Consider the following 15,929-nt stretch of genomic DNA (forward strand, 5'->3'; position numbering starts at 1 on the left):
TGTGAGGAAGTGGGATGAGCAAGCTGGCCTTTAGTGGGAAGATGAAATCATGTGTTTTGCAAATTGGAAAAACGAATGAACCAGGAGAAAGCTCACGGCAGCCAAGAGCGCTGGGCTGGGGGCACCCTCCTAAATGTGGGGAGCCCACTTTTAGGCCTTCTGCAGGCCTGAGATTCACTTCCAGTGCTGCCAGTGTAGCTCTGCCTTTGATGCTCACTGGCCTTATCAAATGTAAAAGGATTTTTTATTTGTTACCTTTATTTCCTTTAATGATGTGTTTGTGAATTCAGCTTCCATGTAGAACGGGTGTAACGAGGCAGTGCACACGCATACAACCTCTCAAAAAAACAAAACTCTTTGCATCGTTGCCTCTAGTCCCAGACTGCCAGAGGCGAGGGGCTGTGTTCCTAAACAGTCTTGTGGCTACTGTGCCTATCTCTTCTTCTGGGGTCTACAGGCAGCTCCCATTACATTGTCCCTGGTCTCGTTGGTCTTTGTTCATAGACTCCATCACCACGGACTGAGAACCTGCCTGCGCTGGGCATAGTGAGGATTTTTATGAGGATCTAGACACATGCCCTGACCTCAAGACTTTCCCAATTTTACAGAGGGATAATTTACCCTGCAAAATGCTTAATACTTCCAGATTAGGAAAATAAGGCACAGGTGGAATAAATTAACAGACAGTAGTGGACAGAACCCAGCTCTTTTGACTTCAAATCTCCCTGGATCCCCAGCAGAGTCTGTGCCTTTACTAAGCTATCAGTAAATATTAATTTATTCTTATTTTCTTCATATGGGGGTGGTGTGGAGAAGAGGCGAGTTAACAGTAAGCCAAGTCCCCTGAACTAGGTGTGAAGATCCATTATGTTCCCATCCCTAGGGTAAGGCCAGATGCTTCCTGTTCTTCTAAGTCACCAAAAGTTTTACTGCTCTTTCCAGGATTTGTTCCAAAAGAAGAATTAAGCACAGAGTCTTTGGAGCCAGTATCCCAGGGAGACCCAAGTAAGTTAATTGACAACTAGAATCCCTGGAGACTTTGACATCTGATCTGCTCTCTCTCCTCTCTACCCACTCACTCCTACCCAAATCCGCCTCTCTTCTACCCGGAATCTATTTATCTCCTCTCTACTGTCACTTTGTCTAAGGGAAAGGGGAAGCTTTTGAAGGATTTAAACTGTCTTTGTTCATGAGGGGGAGAGGATCTGATTTTTAAAACATCACTATGGCAACAGGGTGAAGAATGGGATGTAATGGGGAGAGAAGGTGGATGAAAAGAGACAAGTTGGCCGGCAGGGACAGTGAGCCGGTAGAGAGGATGATAAATTGAGCTCAGAGTTGGACATAGAAATGGAGAAAAATGGTTCAAGAGATAGAAAAGGAAGAATCTGGAAAGTTGGTGGCACAGGTGTGTGGGAGGAAGTACTTAAAAGATGACTTGAACAGTTGGATAAATGGTGATGGAGCAGGTTGGGACAGGGAGAGTGTTTATGTCTATCATATTCTGTAAAACACTACTGGAGAGTTGATTATCCAGAGTATGAACATTCAGAAGAAGCAGCCAGCTGAAAATTTAGAATCAGAAGATGATGAGGTATGGTTGGAAACCAAAGCTACCAGGAAATGTGACCTACAGAGCAGGACAGAATAAGAAGAAACAGAGGACATATACTTGAAGAGCTTCAACCCTCCGAGGTAGAGGGGAAATCCCCTGAGGATACCAGAAAGGAGGACCAAAGAAATAGAGAATAACCAGGAGGGAGTTGTGTGCTACAAGCCAACATCCCTCTACGTCAGTCACCACCGGCTGTGAGTCTCAACCCAGTATGTGAGGGTCATCTGAAGAGATTCTTTTTTATTAAAGTTGGCAGTTCCTGCCTCATATCCACTGCATGGCCCTCCCTGGATCTTGCTACTCAAAGTGCATTATGAGGTCCAGCGACATCAGCATTATCTCAGCATTATCTGAGAGTGTGTTAGAAATGCAGAATCTCACCCCTGCCCCACAGACTCTCACCCCTGCCCCACAGAATCTCACCCCTGCCCCACAGAATCAAGTGATGCTTTTGTATATTAACACATGAAAGCACAGCCTGGAGTGATTCCCAGGCATCTTTATTTGTTGACACTGCATAAGCAACTGTGATATATGTCCAGTTACTCTTGGATCCTGGACAAAACAAAGCATTACTCTATAAAACTGTACCATGTTGAAGAAAACCAAAACAATTATGAAAAGTGGTAAAATGGTACAGTAGACACTATATCGCACCTTTTCTTCCTCATCCTCCAACTTCCATTCTCTGTGAACATAAGTCGCTCATGCTGAACATTTCATTACCCAGTTCTATTCTTCAATATTGATGTTTTCATCTCAAATGAAAGTCACTAGATCTCACTGAGCACATGTCTTGAGCCAGAACCATTGTCATTAAAACATTCTAGGGAGGGCCTCCCTGGTGGCGCAAGGGGTTAAGCACTGCATTGTGAAGCAATCCGCAGCCTCTGCAGCACGAGTTCAATCCCCAGCCGGCCGGGGAGAAACCCACATGGCGAGGCAGACCTCTCCTGCCTTGTCTGCTGCTCCCCTCAGCTGTGTATTTCAGTCAGTCTGCCTGTTCTGCTTCCCACTCTGTCTCTGGTGGATCCTCTCACCCCCCGCATCTCTGGCCTGTACCCCAGCTCTTGCATGCATAAATAAATCTTAAAAAAAAAAAAAACTAGCAACAACAAATGTTGGCGAGGTTGTGGAGAAAAAGGAACTCTCCTGCACTGCTGGTGGGAGTGCAAACTGGTCCAACCACTATGGAGAGCTGTGTGGAGATTTCTGGACCTACTAAACATAGAGCTTCCATATGACCCAGCAATTCCACTCCTAGGTATTTACCCAATGGACACAGAAACATCAATTCCAAAGAGCACCTGCACCCTATGTTTATAGCAGCACTATTTACAATAGCTAAGCTTTGGAAACAACCCAAATGCCCAAAAATAGATGACTGGATCAAGAAGATGTGGTACATATACACCATGGAATATTACTCAGCAATCAAAAAAGATAAACACATGCAATTTGCAGCAACATGGATGGTGCTAGAAGGGATCATGCTCAGCGAAATAAGCCAGAAAGAAAAAGGAAAATACCGGATGGTCTCACTCATAGCAGGAATCTAGAAAACCTAAATAAGGGACCAGGAAAAAGAATAACTATAAGAAAGAAAATATCAAAATCAACAAACAACTATGAACAAGAGACACTCTATGGGGGGTAGGGGGTGGGGAGGGGAGGGATTGGGGTCAAAATAAGGGGATTGCAATTGTATGGGGAATATAAAAATAAAATTTATTAAAAAAAAAAAAAACATTCTGGGGTAAAGCAAGAGCAAAAATGGCCCAGATATCAGCCATCAGGCTGAGTGAAAACAACTAAGCAAATAGAGAAACATCTTACCCTCTTAAAACCTAACTATGGGGCCTCCCCGGTGGTGCAGTGGTTGAGCACCGGGTTGCGAAGCTGCCCGCGGCCTCTGCAGTGCTGGTTCGATCCCCAGCTGTTCCCCGGCCACCAGAGGAGGGTCCCACATGGCGCACAGACCTCTCCTGCTGCTCGCTGCTCCCCTCAGCAGTGTAATTCGGTCCTTCTGCCTGCTCTGCTCCCTGCTCTGGCTCTGGTGAATTCTCTCACCCTCCCGTGCTTCTGACTGTACCCAGTGCTTGTATAAATCAATCAATCAATCAATCAATCAATCAATCTTAAAAAAAAAAAAAACCTAACTATGAAAGTAACACATCAATCCAGTTTGAGATAGAAGAAATGAGAAAAACAAAGTCTATAAAGAGCCAAAAGTGAGGCTACAAAAGCCATGTACTTTATTCATTCATAAAGAAAATCTTCTTTGGCCGTTATTCCAATGAAGAGTTATTTTCCCCCCAATTAATCTAAAAGTCATATTATATTGAATGAATCTACTGTCATCTAGAAGGAAAAGCCCTCTTCAGGAATGGTTTCTCAAACTTCAGTGTGCACAGGAGTCACCTGAAGATCTTGTGAAAGGTGGATCTGATACTACAGGTGTGGGTGAAGCCTGGGAGTCGGCATTTCTAGCAAATATGTAGATACCTGTGGGCCGCAAGCCCTAAAGAACACTACTGCCACCTGCTGTCAACAATACATATTGCAAGCCCAGACCTAGGAAAGAAGTTGGCCCTGTTTGGCGCGCAACATGACAAGACATAGGAAAATTCTGCATCTCTCTTGATTTATTCCAGCTTTTAGTGGCATCTCTAAACCACACTTGATTTTACTTGTGCCTTCCAATCTTCATCTCAAGGATCATCCTCGGACATAGGCAGTTTGGGGGCAGCAAATAAGAGGGAAACCAACTGAGCAGGGAGAGTTGGCAAGCACTGAATGTCTAACCAGACCAGAGATAATTGCTTGCAAGACCCACTAATGAGCCAAAGCACAAACCAGTACCCTAATTCCAAATGGAACAGACAGCCCAGTCCAGGGAAGGCCCTGTCCTCACCTACTTCTACTCTGGTTCCCAGAGCCATGCCCTGCTACAAGATCATAAAACACATACTTAAAGCTGACTTTTCTCCTTAATCTTCCAGTTCTGCATTATCAGCCTTTAATAATTCTCCAGCTTAAAACTGTGCCAACTCATGTCTATTTCTTGCTTTCACCTAAAAGCAAATCCCTTCCTGCCTACAGAGCTTCTCCTGACAATTGAAATATTCTAATATTCTAGTCATGCGGAGGCAACACAGCAGGCAATGTGGAGAACAGATGCCAGCCAGCCATCTCTGGGGCAATCATGGCAGTTTAGAGCAATCCAGGCTTGTCTGGGCAGTTGTACCCCACCCACCAAGGGCAGCCACTGACCCTCATCTTCTCTGGGTGCTCCAGAAATTCCTAACTTTACTGTCTCTCTCTTTTTTTTTTTTCATGCAACTGTGTTTTGAAATATTTTTGTCCTTGCAGTTGTTCAATAATTCATTCCTCATTTTTGATTCATCAAAGGAGTATATACCTTCCAATAAGAACTTCTGATCAGCATTGAATAATCAGTTTTATCACATTGAGATGATATTAATTTCAGTCTAGAGCAAAGAGTATTAACTTCTATTAGCCTATGTGGCTTTCCACCAATTACCAATAACATTTGAAAGGTTGGTAATAACTTGCCATACCATCCTATTCCCCCAAATCCATCATAACTTTCCTATAGTTACAGCTCCAGAGATCCTAATCAGAACAACTAGATAGTCCTAGATTTTGCCCATAAGTAAAAGAAAGGGGAAAATCTCAGATAGCTTCAAACAAACCTTTATATCCTGTAGAGATAAGTGGACCATTTCTTTGGTTGCCTCAACAGGGAAGCGAAGAAGATTGATATCAATTTCTCATTCCACAATTATGTCCTCCCCACAGCACAGGCTTTTCCAATTCTTTCACATATGTACAAAGAACCAATACATAAGTCTAAATAGTTATGATGAGAGTAAAAGACCCCAAATTCTTAAGATTTGATCTTAGTGGATTCCCCCATCTGAAGTCTGCACTTCTATGATCTGAGGGCTTTCCCAAACAGACCGGGAGGTCACTGCCTCTGAAGCCCACAGTTGTGGCTGATACAGGAGTAATAAAATAGCTCTGGAGGTAAGTAATTGCTCAGGTGCTCAGGACCTCAGTGCCCAATGAAAATCCATTATGGATATAAATAAGTGAATATACCCTGCATCTTGCTACTTCCTCTTACTTTCTTTTCATTGGTATCTCAGGGGGCTCTTAGGTGAATACAAGGAGAGATAACCAGAATAACAGAGTTCTTTTCCATTTCTCAGACTGTAAAGTTGACCTGTCATTTTTAATTGATGGGAGCTCAAGCATTGGCAAACGTCGGTTCCGAATCCAGAAGCAGTTTCTGGTAGATGTTGCCCAAGCTCTGGACATCGGCCCTGCAGGCCCACTGATGGGTGTGGTTCAGTATGGGTAAGTGCTGTCCTGAATCCAGAAACCAAGTGATGTCACACTCTTAGTTTTGCACCACAAATAAAACTAATGTATCTTAGAGCACAAGGGCATTCTTTTTTTTATTACCAATATAAATGAAAGAAACTGAAGCAGTCCAGATGCCATTGAAGAAATCTGAGCCTTCCAGAAGGAAAGAAAGGTTAATAAAATCTTGCAAGTAAATGGCATTTACATTCATGATTTGTAAAGAAAATATTTAGTGATTAGGAGAGCTGGATTCAAGTCTAAACTTAGTCACTATGAGCTATGTGACCTTGGGTCAGGCCTTCACCTTGCTCCTTGTTGGCTTCCTCATTTGTAGATCAAGAAGGTAGGTTAATTTTTGTGTAAGGTGTTAGACAACGGTCTAGTTTCATCCTTTTGCATGTGGCTGTCCAGTTTTCCCAGCATCATTAATTGAAGACTTTCCTTATTCCATTGTATGTTCTTAGCTCCTTAGTCATAAATTAATTGTTCATATATGTGTGGGCTTATTTCTGGGACCTCAATTCTATCTCATTGATGTGTGTTTTAGTCCAATACCACACAGTTTTGAGTACTGACACTTTGTAATATAGCTTGAAGTCAGGAGTGTGGTACCTCCATTTTTGTTCTTTTTTTTCTTCTCAGGATTGTTTTGGTTGCTCTTGTTCTTTTATAATTGCAATTAAAACCTAGATTTTTTTTGTTCTATTGCTGTGAAGAATGTCATTGAAATTTTGATAAACTATAATCCCAAATTAGTAGTATCAGAAGGGAGAAGATTAGGGAGGACTTATCAGGTGAAAAGAATAAATTGTATGGTTAAGGATGGAATTAGAATTTTAGTGATGAATCTAATGTAGTATATATATGTTGATTTATAATTATGTAAATTTTTAATCTGTATATTATAAACCAGTGTTACTTCAATGAAAATAATATTGGGGAGGGGGGAGAATGTCATCATGATTTAAAATTTTTTTTTAAAAGGCACATCCCTTTAGGCCTCCCTGGTGGCACAGTGGGTTGAACGTAACGCTGTGAAGCTGTCCTCAGCCTCTGCAGCGCAGTTCGATTCCCTGCCGGCCAGGGAGATTCCCACATGGCACAGCAGACCTCTCCTGTCACGCTTGCTGCTCCCCTCAGCAGTGTATTTCATCAGTCTGCCTGTTCTGCTCCCCGCTCTGTCTCTGGTGAATCCTCTCACCCTCCTGCGCCTCTGGCCTGTACCCAAGCTCTTGTATAAAAATAAATAAAAATATTAAAAAAGGCAGGTCCCTTTTACCTCTGACATCTTAATGAGCATTTGTTAGAGGAGCATCCTGTGCTCCCTCCTATTCTTCTATGGGGAAGACACCTGGAGAATGCAGTGGTTTAGGCTGAACTTTCTCTTTCCTCTGGATTACCTTAGGCCTCTGCACAGGTACTAAAAAAGGTCATCAGTCAATGGAGATAGTGGGAGTGGAAGGCATCAGTCAGCTGCACTCCCAGGTGCTGTCCCAGACTGTTTCATTATTTTACTAAAGGTAGAAATTAAGGGCTCATGTTGACATCCAATCTGTATCTTCTTTTATTTGGTTAAATAAATCAATCTTATTGCAATTATGAATAGGTTTCTCCCTACTGACAGCTATCAAAGAAGCAAGCAAGCACAAATCTTGAAAAATAGGTGGAATTTTGACCAAAAGCCATACAGGGCAGGATAATTTTCTCTCTTTCCACAAAGGACCTTCAGATACATGACTCTTCCTGCAGTGCAGCTCTGCAGCTTAGCCCTGGAAATGGAGCAACAACACAGACCTGGGTGCTTCTCTCTCAGAAGCCACAGTCAAAGCTTATTGCCCCTCCTGGAAAGTAAAAACGTTCATACCTGCCAACATCCAGCGAGTTCTCTAGATCCTTCGAACATTTCCCAAGACCTCCTGGAGCAGCATTTTAACTGAAGTTGCATATCGAAGACACTAGGATATTTTTGAGCTGTCAAAAGAAATAATCAAAAATGCTTTATGTTCATAAGAACATACAACATTTTTATTTTTAGCATTAAATTCCATAACACATTTAGGACAACTATTCCCATAAAGGAAAATCAGCAGATGAGTTAACTGCCTCTTCTATGTAGTCAGAGTCCAATATATGAAAACAAACAGTTGCTGCTGGTGCCAGCCCCCAGTGTCAAATGATCGAAGGATTTTAACTTAAAATAGGAAAATAATTTATTTTGGCAATTGCTTCCTTGTTTTCAAAATGCCAACCTGTCTTCATTCCACTGTTACTTTTTAAAGATTGCAGATAGATAACAGGCCCCATCCACAGAGGATATATAAGCTTTCTAGTGCCAGATGTCCCCTGTCCATTTTATTGGGGAGTTCAAAGCTTGGTATGTCATCTTGCATTAAAAATAGCTGCTTTAGGGCCTCCCTGGTGGCATAACGGGTTAAGCACCACACTAGGAAGCAATCCTCAGCTTCTGCAGCACAAGTTCGAACCTGGCCCACCAGGGAGCAACCCAGATGGTGCAGCAGACCTCTCCTGCAGCACCTGCTGCTCCCCTCAGCAGTGTATTTCAGTCAATCTGCCTGTTCTGCTCCCTGCTCTGTCTCTGGTGAATCCTGTCACCCCACCCTCTGCCCCCGCATATCTCTGGTCTGTACGCCAGCTCTTGTATGCATAAATAAATAAATCTTTTAAAAAAAAAAGCTCTAAAAAATAGCTGCTTTAAAAGCTGTGTATACCAAGCTTTATAATATAATTTGAACACAGGGTGATTAATATGTCAGAAAAAAAGAAAAACGGCAGGAGTATAGAGCTGTGTGCTGATGAGTATGTGGATAACAAAAATGTAGCAAGGAAGGAAAAAAATCCAATAAAGACTCCGTCCCCTTCGAAAATCACTTCCCACACATTTTCCTCATGTGATCACCTTTTGCAGTAAGGGATTCACCTCCATGACTTCCAATTTCACTTTCTGAAAATGCCTTTGCTTTTCGTCTTTTTTTCCACTCAGGATCCTCACTAATTTGGAGCACGTAAGGGAAATGTGTGTCTGTTTCCCTGTACCGTGTGCTCGTGCAAGCTAATCCATCATCCTCACCCTCGCTGGGCACAGGGTGGAGTAGAAAGCACAATGAACTGGTGACAGAATACCTTGAGTTCAGGCTTTAGCTTTGCTGTGTGACCTTAAGCAAGTCACTTAACCTCTCCGTGTAAATGCTGCCATCTAGAAAGGGTGAGAAGCGGGCCGGATGATTTATTAGAGCTCTGCCAGCCCTGATGTCCTGTAATTCAGTGGCTCGTTTCGTGCTGCAAAGATATCCAATAAATGAAGGTTGGGCTAACAGACCAGATGAGCCACCTCTCCCGTCCTTCCAGCCTCGGGTTCTGATTAGCTGGGATGATCAATAATGAAATCATTGGGTTGACTGAGGTGATACAGCCACTGCTGCAGGAAGCAAGTCAATTGGAGCACGGCATTAGGAATGTGTGATGAGGCCGAAGGGGAAATCCATGTCCCAAGCTGAAATTGCTTTTGATTCCAGTCGCCTGGCTTCCTTGGTTGGGTGGCTGCTTTAATCCTGCCTTTACCAAGTGGCGTCAGTGCATATGGATTAAAGAAGAGGGAGCAAGTGGGACAGGAGAGAGTAAGGAGGCCGAGGGAGCTGTGTCTGCAAAGGGAAAGCCAGAGGGCCATTTAGGAACCTGATTCCCTGAGTGGTTTCCGGTTCTCCCCACAGTCTGAGGCTCACTTTGGGAGCACAGGGAACGATCTGGAATCACAGCCACCTGGGCCCTAGAAAGCACCTGGACGCCTCCTCCCATGTGCATGAGAAAATGAGCACTAAAGGGAATAACCACCCTGGTGAGACAGCACTGGGAAGCAAGGCTGAGGTCGGGAAGCAGCACCCCCACACTGGAGGATGCCAGAGGGCGCCTCCTCTCGGGCCTCCATCTCCATCACAACTGCCGCTGGTCCAGCCCGCTCCCCTGAAGGTCCCTTCCTTTACCTTCATTTTCCTTAAGAGAAATGCATCAGAATTTAGACTTTCAATTTTAGAATTTAAAGACCACTCACAATAAAAAGCAAATAGGAAATAAAAGCACGAGAAGTATGAAAGTTGTCTTGTTTACAAGATGCGGAGCTCATTCTGCATCCTGATTCCCAAGTAACTTAAACAAATCTGTTGGGTGTAAGAAACAAAACCAGTCCTGGGAGCCAGGTGAAGCGGGTTTACATCACAGGTCTGACAATTCTGTGGTCATTCCCTGCCTCCCCCTCATTGCTATGTCTCTTGCCTTGTCCGTTTGTTTCATTGTCCCGTCAGCAGACCGAGACCACCTTCTTAGGCTCTTGGCTTCTGCTCCTTGCACGGGCTGTTCCTGCTTCTGGTCCAGGCAGGGAGAGGGTCCTCATCCGCTGTGGTCATCTTGCCCATGGTCCCTCACCCCTGCACATGCCAAGGCTCCTACCCCTTCATTCCATTAACCTTTCAGCAATGACTCTCTTCACTCTGTCACATCCTCTTGAGTCTTAGCAAAGTGAGGGGGGACTGGGGCACAAGACAGACCCAGATGGAGCCCAGGCGATGTGAATCGCAGCACCAGAGGACTCTGAAGGGGCTGCAGGGACCTGACTTCACACTGGTGTTACCAGGAAAGCTTTGAAAAATGCTAATGCCCGGGCCTCACCCCAGAACTATTAGACCAGAACCTGGCAGATTCCAGGAATTTGGTGCCTTATTCTGTAATTCCAATCTGTAGTCAGGGTTGAGAATCACCAACTCCCCGAGATGGGATGGGACAGCAGGGCTTCCCAGGTAGAGTGGCAAGACCTTCAGAGACATAGAGTCTCCACTCCTGCCCACGCACTTTTCACCCCTCAGTGGGTATTGCCTTCACAGGAGCCACAGGACCCCAGAACAGCTGCACTCAGCTGCCCAGGAGGCCTCTCCAGGTCCTACTGGCACTTGCAAAGACCCCACTGTGCCACTTGTCCTCTCTGGGAGACAAGCCACTGAGTGCCTGCACCAGTCTTTAGGGACACAGTCTCAAGGCTGAGGAGCCGTGAATACAGTTTGCACAAGAACCTGAGGCTTTTACTATGTCCTACCATGATTTCCCCCAAGAAGTGCAGATAAAACTGGGTCTACACTTGACTTCCGCAGTTTCTACTCAGTGATTCCCTTTAAACTCCCATCACACTTTGACTGGGTTTATCCTGGGCTCTCTCTGAAACCACACTCGCTAGCTCCCTAGATTATTCTGCCAGAGAAGCACATTGTCACCCTAGATATATTGGAAACACCTGGGGAACTTCTGAAACTCCCAGTGCCCAGATCAAACCTCAGACCAATTAAACCAGAATCTGAGTGTGGGACCCGGGCATCAGTAATGTTTAGAGCTCCTCGGTGACTCTTCTGTGCAAGCAGAGAGTGAAGGCACTGATATTCCCATGGCCTGTGCGGTCCTTTGGTGAATCTTGTGTCCTCCAGTCCCATCTCCCCGCCAACCCCTGTCATTTCTCAGCCTTTCTCTTCACTTCTCCAGACTTCTTATTTACTCTCCTTCCTCCTCTCATCTCTGGCAGTCCCTCTGCCATTTTTTTTTTTTCCAATTCTTGGAGCATCCTCTAAAACATTGCTACTCAAAGCATGATCCACAGTATCATCTGGGAGGTGGCTAGAAATCAGAACCTCAGACCCCACTACAGAATCAGAATCCACATTATAAACAAGATGCCAGGTGCGCCGACGCATGTCTGAGTTTGGAGAGCCTGGGGAAGGGGGACCTGCTCTTATGCAGCCCAGTGACCGGGGAAGCCCTGGTGCCTGAGAGCAACAGGATCGGCAGGCTGCTGGTCCATCCCGGCAGGGAGAGGCATGCAGCTTAACTTGCTACTTTTTGGCTTATGGGCAGAATTATTGATGTTAATTATAAAACCAATAAATTATTGATAATAATTATAAAGCATGATCTAAAAAGGGTAATTTTATTTTAAGGGCCTGATGCCTGGTCTCTGATCCTAGGAAATATGAGAAATCTGTCCTTTCTAAAGGAGTTCTTTGCACAAAGTCCTTCAATAAGTTGACTCAGGACAGCAGGTTGGCCATTAGCTGCTGGGCCCTCAGGGGGACTAGGGGCAGAGGCCTTTTCATTCTCAGACAGGCAATGCTCTCAAGGGATGAGTCGCCACCAAACCTGTAGCTGCCATGTGTCCTCAGCAACCGGGGATGGAGTCACCTAGAACGTGGGGGTTACAGGCACGGCTCATCTCGGCGACTATGTCCACAAATCATCCCATTATAGTCATTAAGAAAATTAAAAGGTTCTCTCTTTTTGAACCTGGCTGAGCCGGATGCACCATCCTGGGTGTTGACATCTGCCACAAGGCTAGAAGAAAGGTTCCAGGCAAGGAGCCCAAAAGCCAGGACTTTTACCTGAGGCTGTTGGTCAAGCTGAGCAGGTTTCTGGCCAGGTGAACCAACTCCACCTTCAACCACGTAATGCTGAGAAGTTTGATGATGAATGGAACCAAAAGGCTACTTCTGTCTCTCACCGATGATCCCGAAGATGAAGCTCTTTGGTCGGGAAGGCAAAACAGCCCTGGCTGTTAAGACTAACAGATAATGTGCGTGGCTGGGAGGAGCCGGAACTGAAGGTGTGTGCCTTGAGGGCAGGCAGCTCCTCAAGGCAGTGGGGGCAAGACCCTCCCCTTCGAATAGCTGGCCCCCCGGGGGCTGTGGCCCAAATCTGCTCTCCCATCTGACTGACAGGGGGCACAGGCATTTCAGCAGCCCTCCCCCACTCTGCCACCCATGCCCATGTGTAGGGTAAGGTAAAAGGTATCAGGCTTTTCTGCCCTCCCGCCATCAGGATGAGGGAACCCTGTGATCCTGGGTGCATGCCTGATGGCGGGCACCTGAACTGGGTACACCTGCGCTAAGACTGTGCTTTTAAGGGCGGCATCACAGGGACGCCAAAAGCCGAGAAAGCCGCAGCAGAAGCCGAAAGAGAAGCTGAGAGAGAAGCAGAGCCATAGAAAGAAGCAGAGAATGCCAGAGAGCCCAGATAGAGTGAAGATTTGCTGGGGGCTGGGAGAACTGCCAGCCCCCCCCCCCCCAGCCCCCAGCACCCCTGCCTGCCACGTACCCGCTGAATCCCAATAAAAACCTGCAAAAACCACTGAGGACTCTGACTCCTCCTTTACCCGGTCTGCATGGGATCAGAAAACCTGCACTGTGTCCATTCCTGCCCCCACACCATGTGTCTTTAAGCTCTGGAAAGTGGAGCTCCCACAGGTCAACCAGACAATTGCAGCTACAGAAAACTAACCCTGCATCCTGTCTTGTTATTAAAGGACTTGGGATGCTGGGGAAAATAATTAAAAGACTAAATAAAGTCAAATTGTTTTATCGTAGCCTTAAGTTGATACCTTGTTGGAATAGTTTAAAAGGTTCTTGTTGTAGGGAAGATTAGATTAGTTAGTATGGCTCCACTGGCATAAAAATTCATTTCAGGGCCTCCCCGTTGGCGCAGCGGTTGAGCGCTGGGTTGCGAAGCTGCCCGCGGCCTCTGCGGCGCGGGTTCGATCCCCGGCTGCTCCCTGGCCACCGGAGGAGGGTCCCACATGGCGCGCAGACCTCTCCTGCCGCCCGCTGCTCCCCTCAGCAGTGTACTTCGGTCCTTCTGCCTGCTCTGCTCCCCGCTCTGGCTCTGGTGAATTCTCTCACCCTCCCAGGCTTCTGACTGTACCCAGTGCATGTATAAACAAAACAAACAAACAAACCAGCAAACAAATAAATAAAAAAAAAAAAAAAAAAAAAAAAATTCATTTCAGAGACTCGCTGCATGTGACCGAAAGTATTGTGAGGTAAAGCAAAGAAAGACTCTGGGGCTGAAAGGGCCTTTGAAGTCTTCTAGAACCCAACACCTCCCAAGCATTCCTGAGAATAAGAATCACCTGAATCCCTTATTTAGCCAAGTCCCACACACAGCCCAGATCTAGAGTGGAGTTTCTTCCAGGAGGAGACTGATAGAATTTAACAAGGGCTTCAGGTGAGTCTTGTCATCAGGGAACTGAAGGCGCGGGCCATCCACCCCACGCCCTCCCCCCAAGCCTCCAGCCTCCCTAGGAATCACCTGTGTCCATTTCTGACCCGTGCTCTTTCTTCTGAAACACTTACAGGGCAGTCATTCCCTATTGCACAAATTATTCCTTTCTATGCGCAAATTCAGCTTCCAAATGATTTTTATTTTAAAGCTCTGTATTTCCTTTTCTTATTTTCAAAGGAAATCTTTGATATTGCTAAGAAAAAAAATGTGTTTCCTGTTTCCCTATAATGAAATCTTGTAATAAAATTACAAACAGAGAAGGTTACTTATGTAAAGATAGAGTGACTTACCTGTTTGGACTTTTTTTTTTTTGCATTCAGAAATACTTTATTATATAATTAATACTTCAATTAAAAAAACAACCACTTAGACATTTTTCTTTTGAATAATTGCCATTATTAATCAATTATCCAAATTGTGATCAAAACAGAATAATTTTATCAATTTATATAATAATGTGGGCACATATATTCTGTGAGTTTTCGTGTTTCTATTTTTACTTTTACTTTTTTTTATAGTAATTCCATGAGAATTATTTACTGGATTACTTATAGTCTACTAGTACTCTTCTAGGCAACAGATTTTTTTATTTTATTTTCTATATTTTTACATCATTTTTGCGCAATGTATGCATTTTCATCTTGGTTATAGTCCCCATACAATTCCCACCACCCTTGTTTTGATCCTACTCCCTTCTCCCCCCCTGTAGTGTCTCTGGTTTATAGTTACTTGTTGATTTTGATTTTTACATTATTATTATTAGTCCTTTTCTTCGTCCCTTACTTAGGTTTTCTAAATTCCTGCTGTTCGGATTTTTTAAATAGTCTTAATCTCTGAAAAGGCACCAGGCTGGGCCACCAGTCAAATCCTGTTTAGTGGAGTGTTCATTGCACCTGGGCTGCAAGTTCTGTAGGAATCTTTATTATATTCATTTGCTCAATAATATATTTTTCCATTAATATAGGACACATCCCATGTGCTCTGGCATCAAGAGCAGTCACAGTCTACTTATCATTGCCTCCTAGGGCTTAATTACATTACAATTAGCAAGGAGTTATTAAGAGTCGGCCATGTGCTCAGCACTGTGCCATTTGCAGGATACGGATGTAAAATTCCTCTGACTGGTTGGATTATCTGTCTAAGTCACTTAGTGGATGAGCTCTGTGGTTTCACTACTAATCATCGTTTTAGCAATAGATCAGGAGAGAGAAACTGAAAGTCCAAATTTGAGGATGGAAAGGATGGAAGAGAGGCCAGAGATGTTTAAGAGGTAGGTCTAGCAGGACGTGGATGTGATGAAGATGTCAAAATGTTATAGAGCAGCCCCGATATTGAACGGGTTCCTGGCTGTGGGTCCTCACCCGCGCGCTTACAAGGGACTTATTAATACTCCACTACAGGCACACACAAAAGGTTAATAAAAGGTTTATTTACAAGGGAAAAGGAAATAAGGAAAATGTACAACTCAGGGAGAAAATAGGGAAATAAAGTCTTTAATGCGTCCTACCCGATCCGCCGACCTGGAAACCCAAAGGCACTCTCAGAGCTGGCCAGATGCTGCGAGCTGGCGGAGAGCCAAAATGGGGGACCCCTCCAAAGCCCACGTGTCTGGTTTTATGCCAAACCTGGCTGCTTAACCCCACCCTCAGGTCCCAGCCACCTTCCCTTTGGTGGTGATGGGATTTGGAGTTCCCAGTGTCTTTGGCTTTGGCCTGGGGTGGGGGTGGAGTCCACAAAGCCTGTATGGAATTAGCTTTAGGACATCCTTTTCCCCCTAACAAAAAGAAGGCTTCTGCAAGGGTGACTCTGTGAGTCAGAA

The 15,929-nt window shown here is 44.8% G+C and overlaps 1 protein-coding gene across 3 annotated transcripts in view; it reads left to right on the top strand.

The window, feature by feature from the left end:
- The window catches only part of VIT (vitrin), a gene marked incomplete at its 3' end in the record, with an annotated part of 73,655 nt that overhangs the window by 47,599 nt on the left and 10,127 nt on the right, over window positions 1-15,929 (top strand). Inside the window, exons 7-8 of one of the 3 annotated variants that reach the window (XM_084235848.1) lie at window positions 890-1,005; window positions 5,851-5,998. In XM_084235848.1, the coding sequence (XP_084091974.1) occupies window positions 890-1,005; window positions 5,851-5,998 (264 nt within the window). Of the gene's footprint in view, window positions 1-883; window positions 1,006-5,850; window positions 5,999-15,929 lie in introns of all 3 variants that reach the window. The other 2 variants (XM_084235847.1, XM_084235846.1) reach the window with 2 other exon arrangements.

Source organism: Talpa europaea, assembly GCF_964194135.1.
Source record: "Talpa europaea genome assembly, chromosome: 6".
In the NCBI taxonomy this organism is placed as follows: Eukaryota; Metazoa; Chordata; class Mammalia; order Eulipotyphla; family Talpidae; genus Talpa; species Talpa europaea.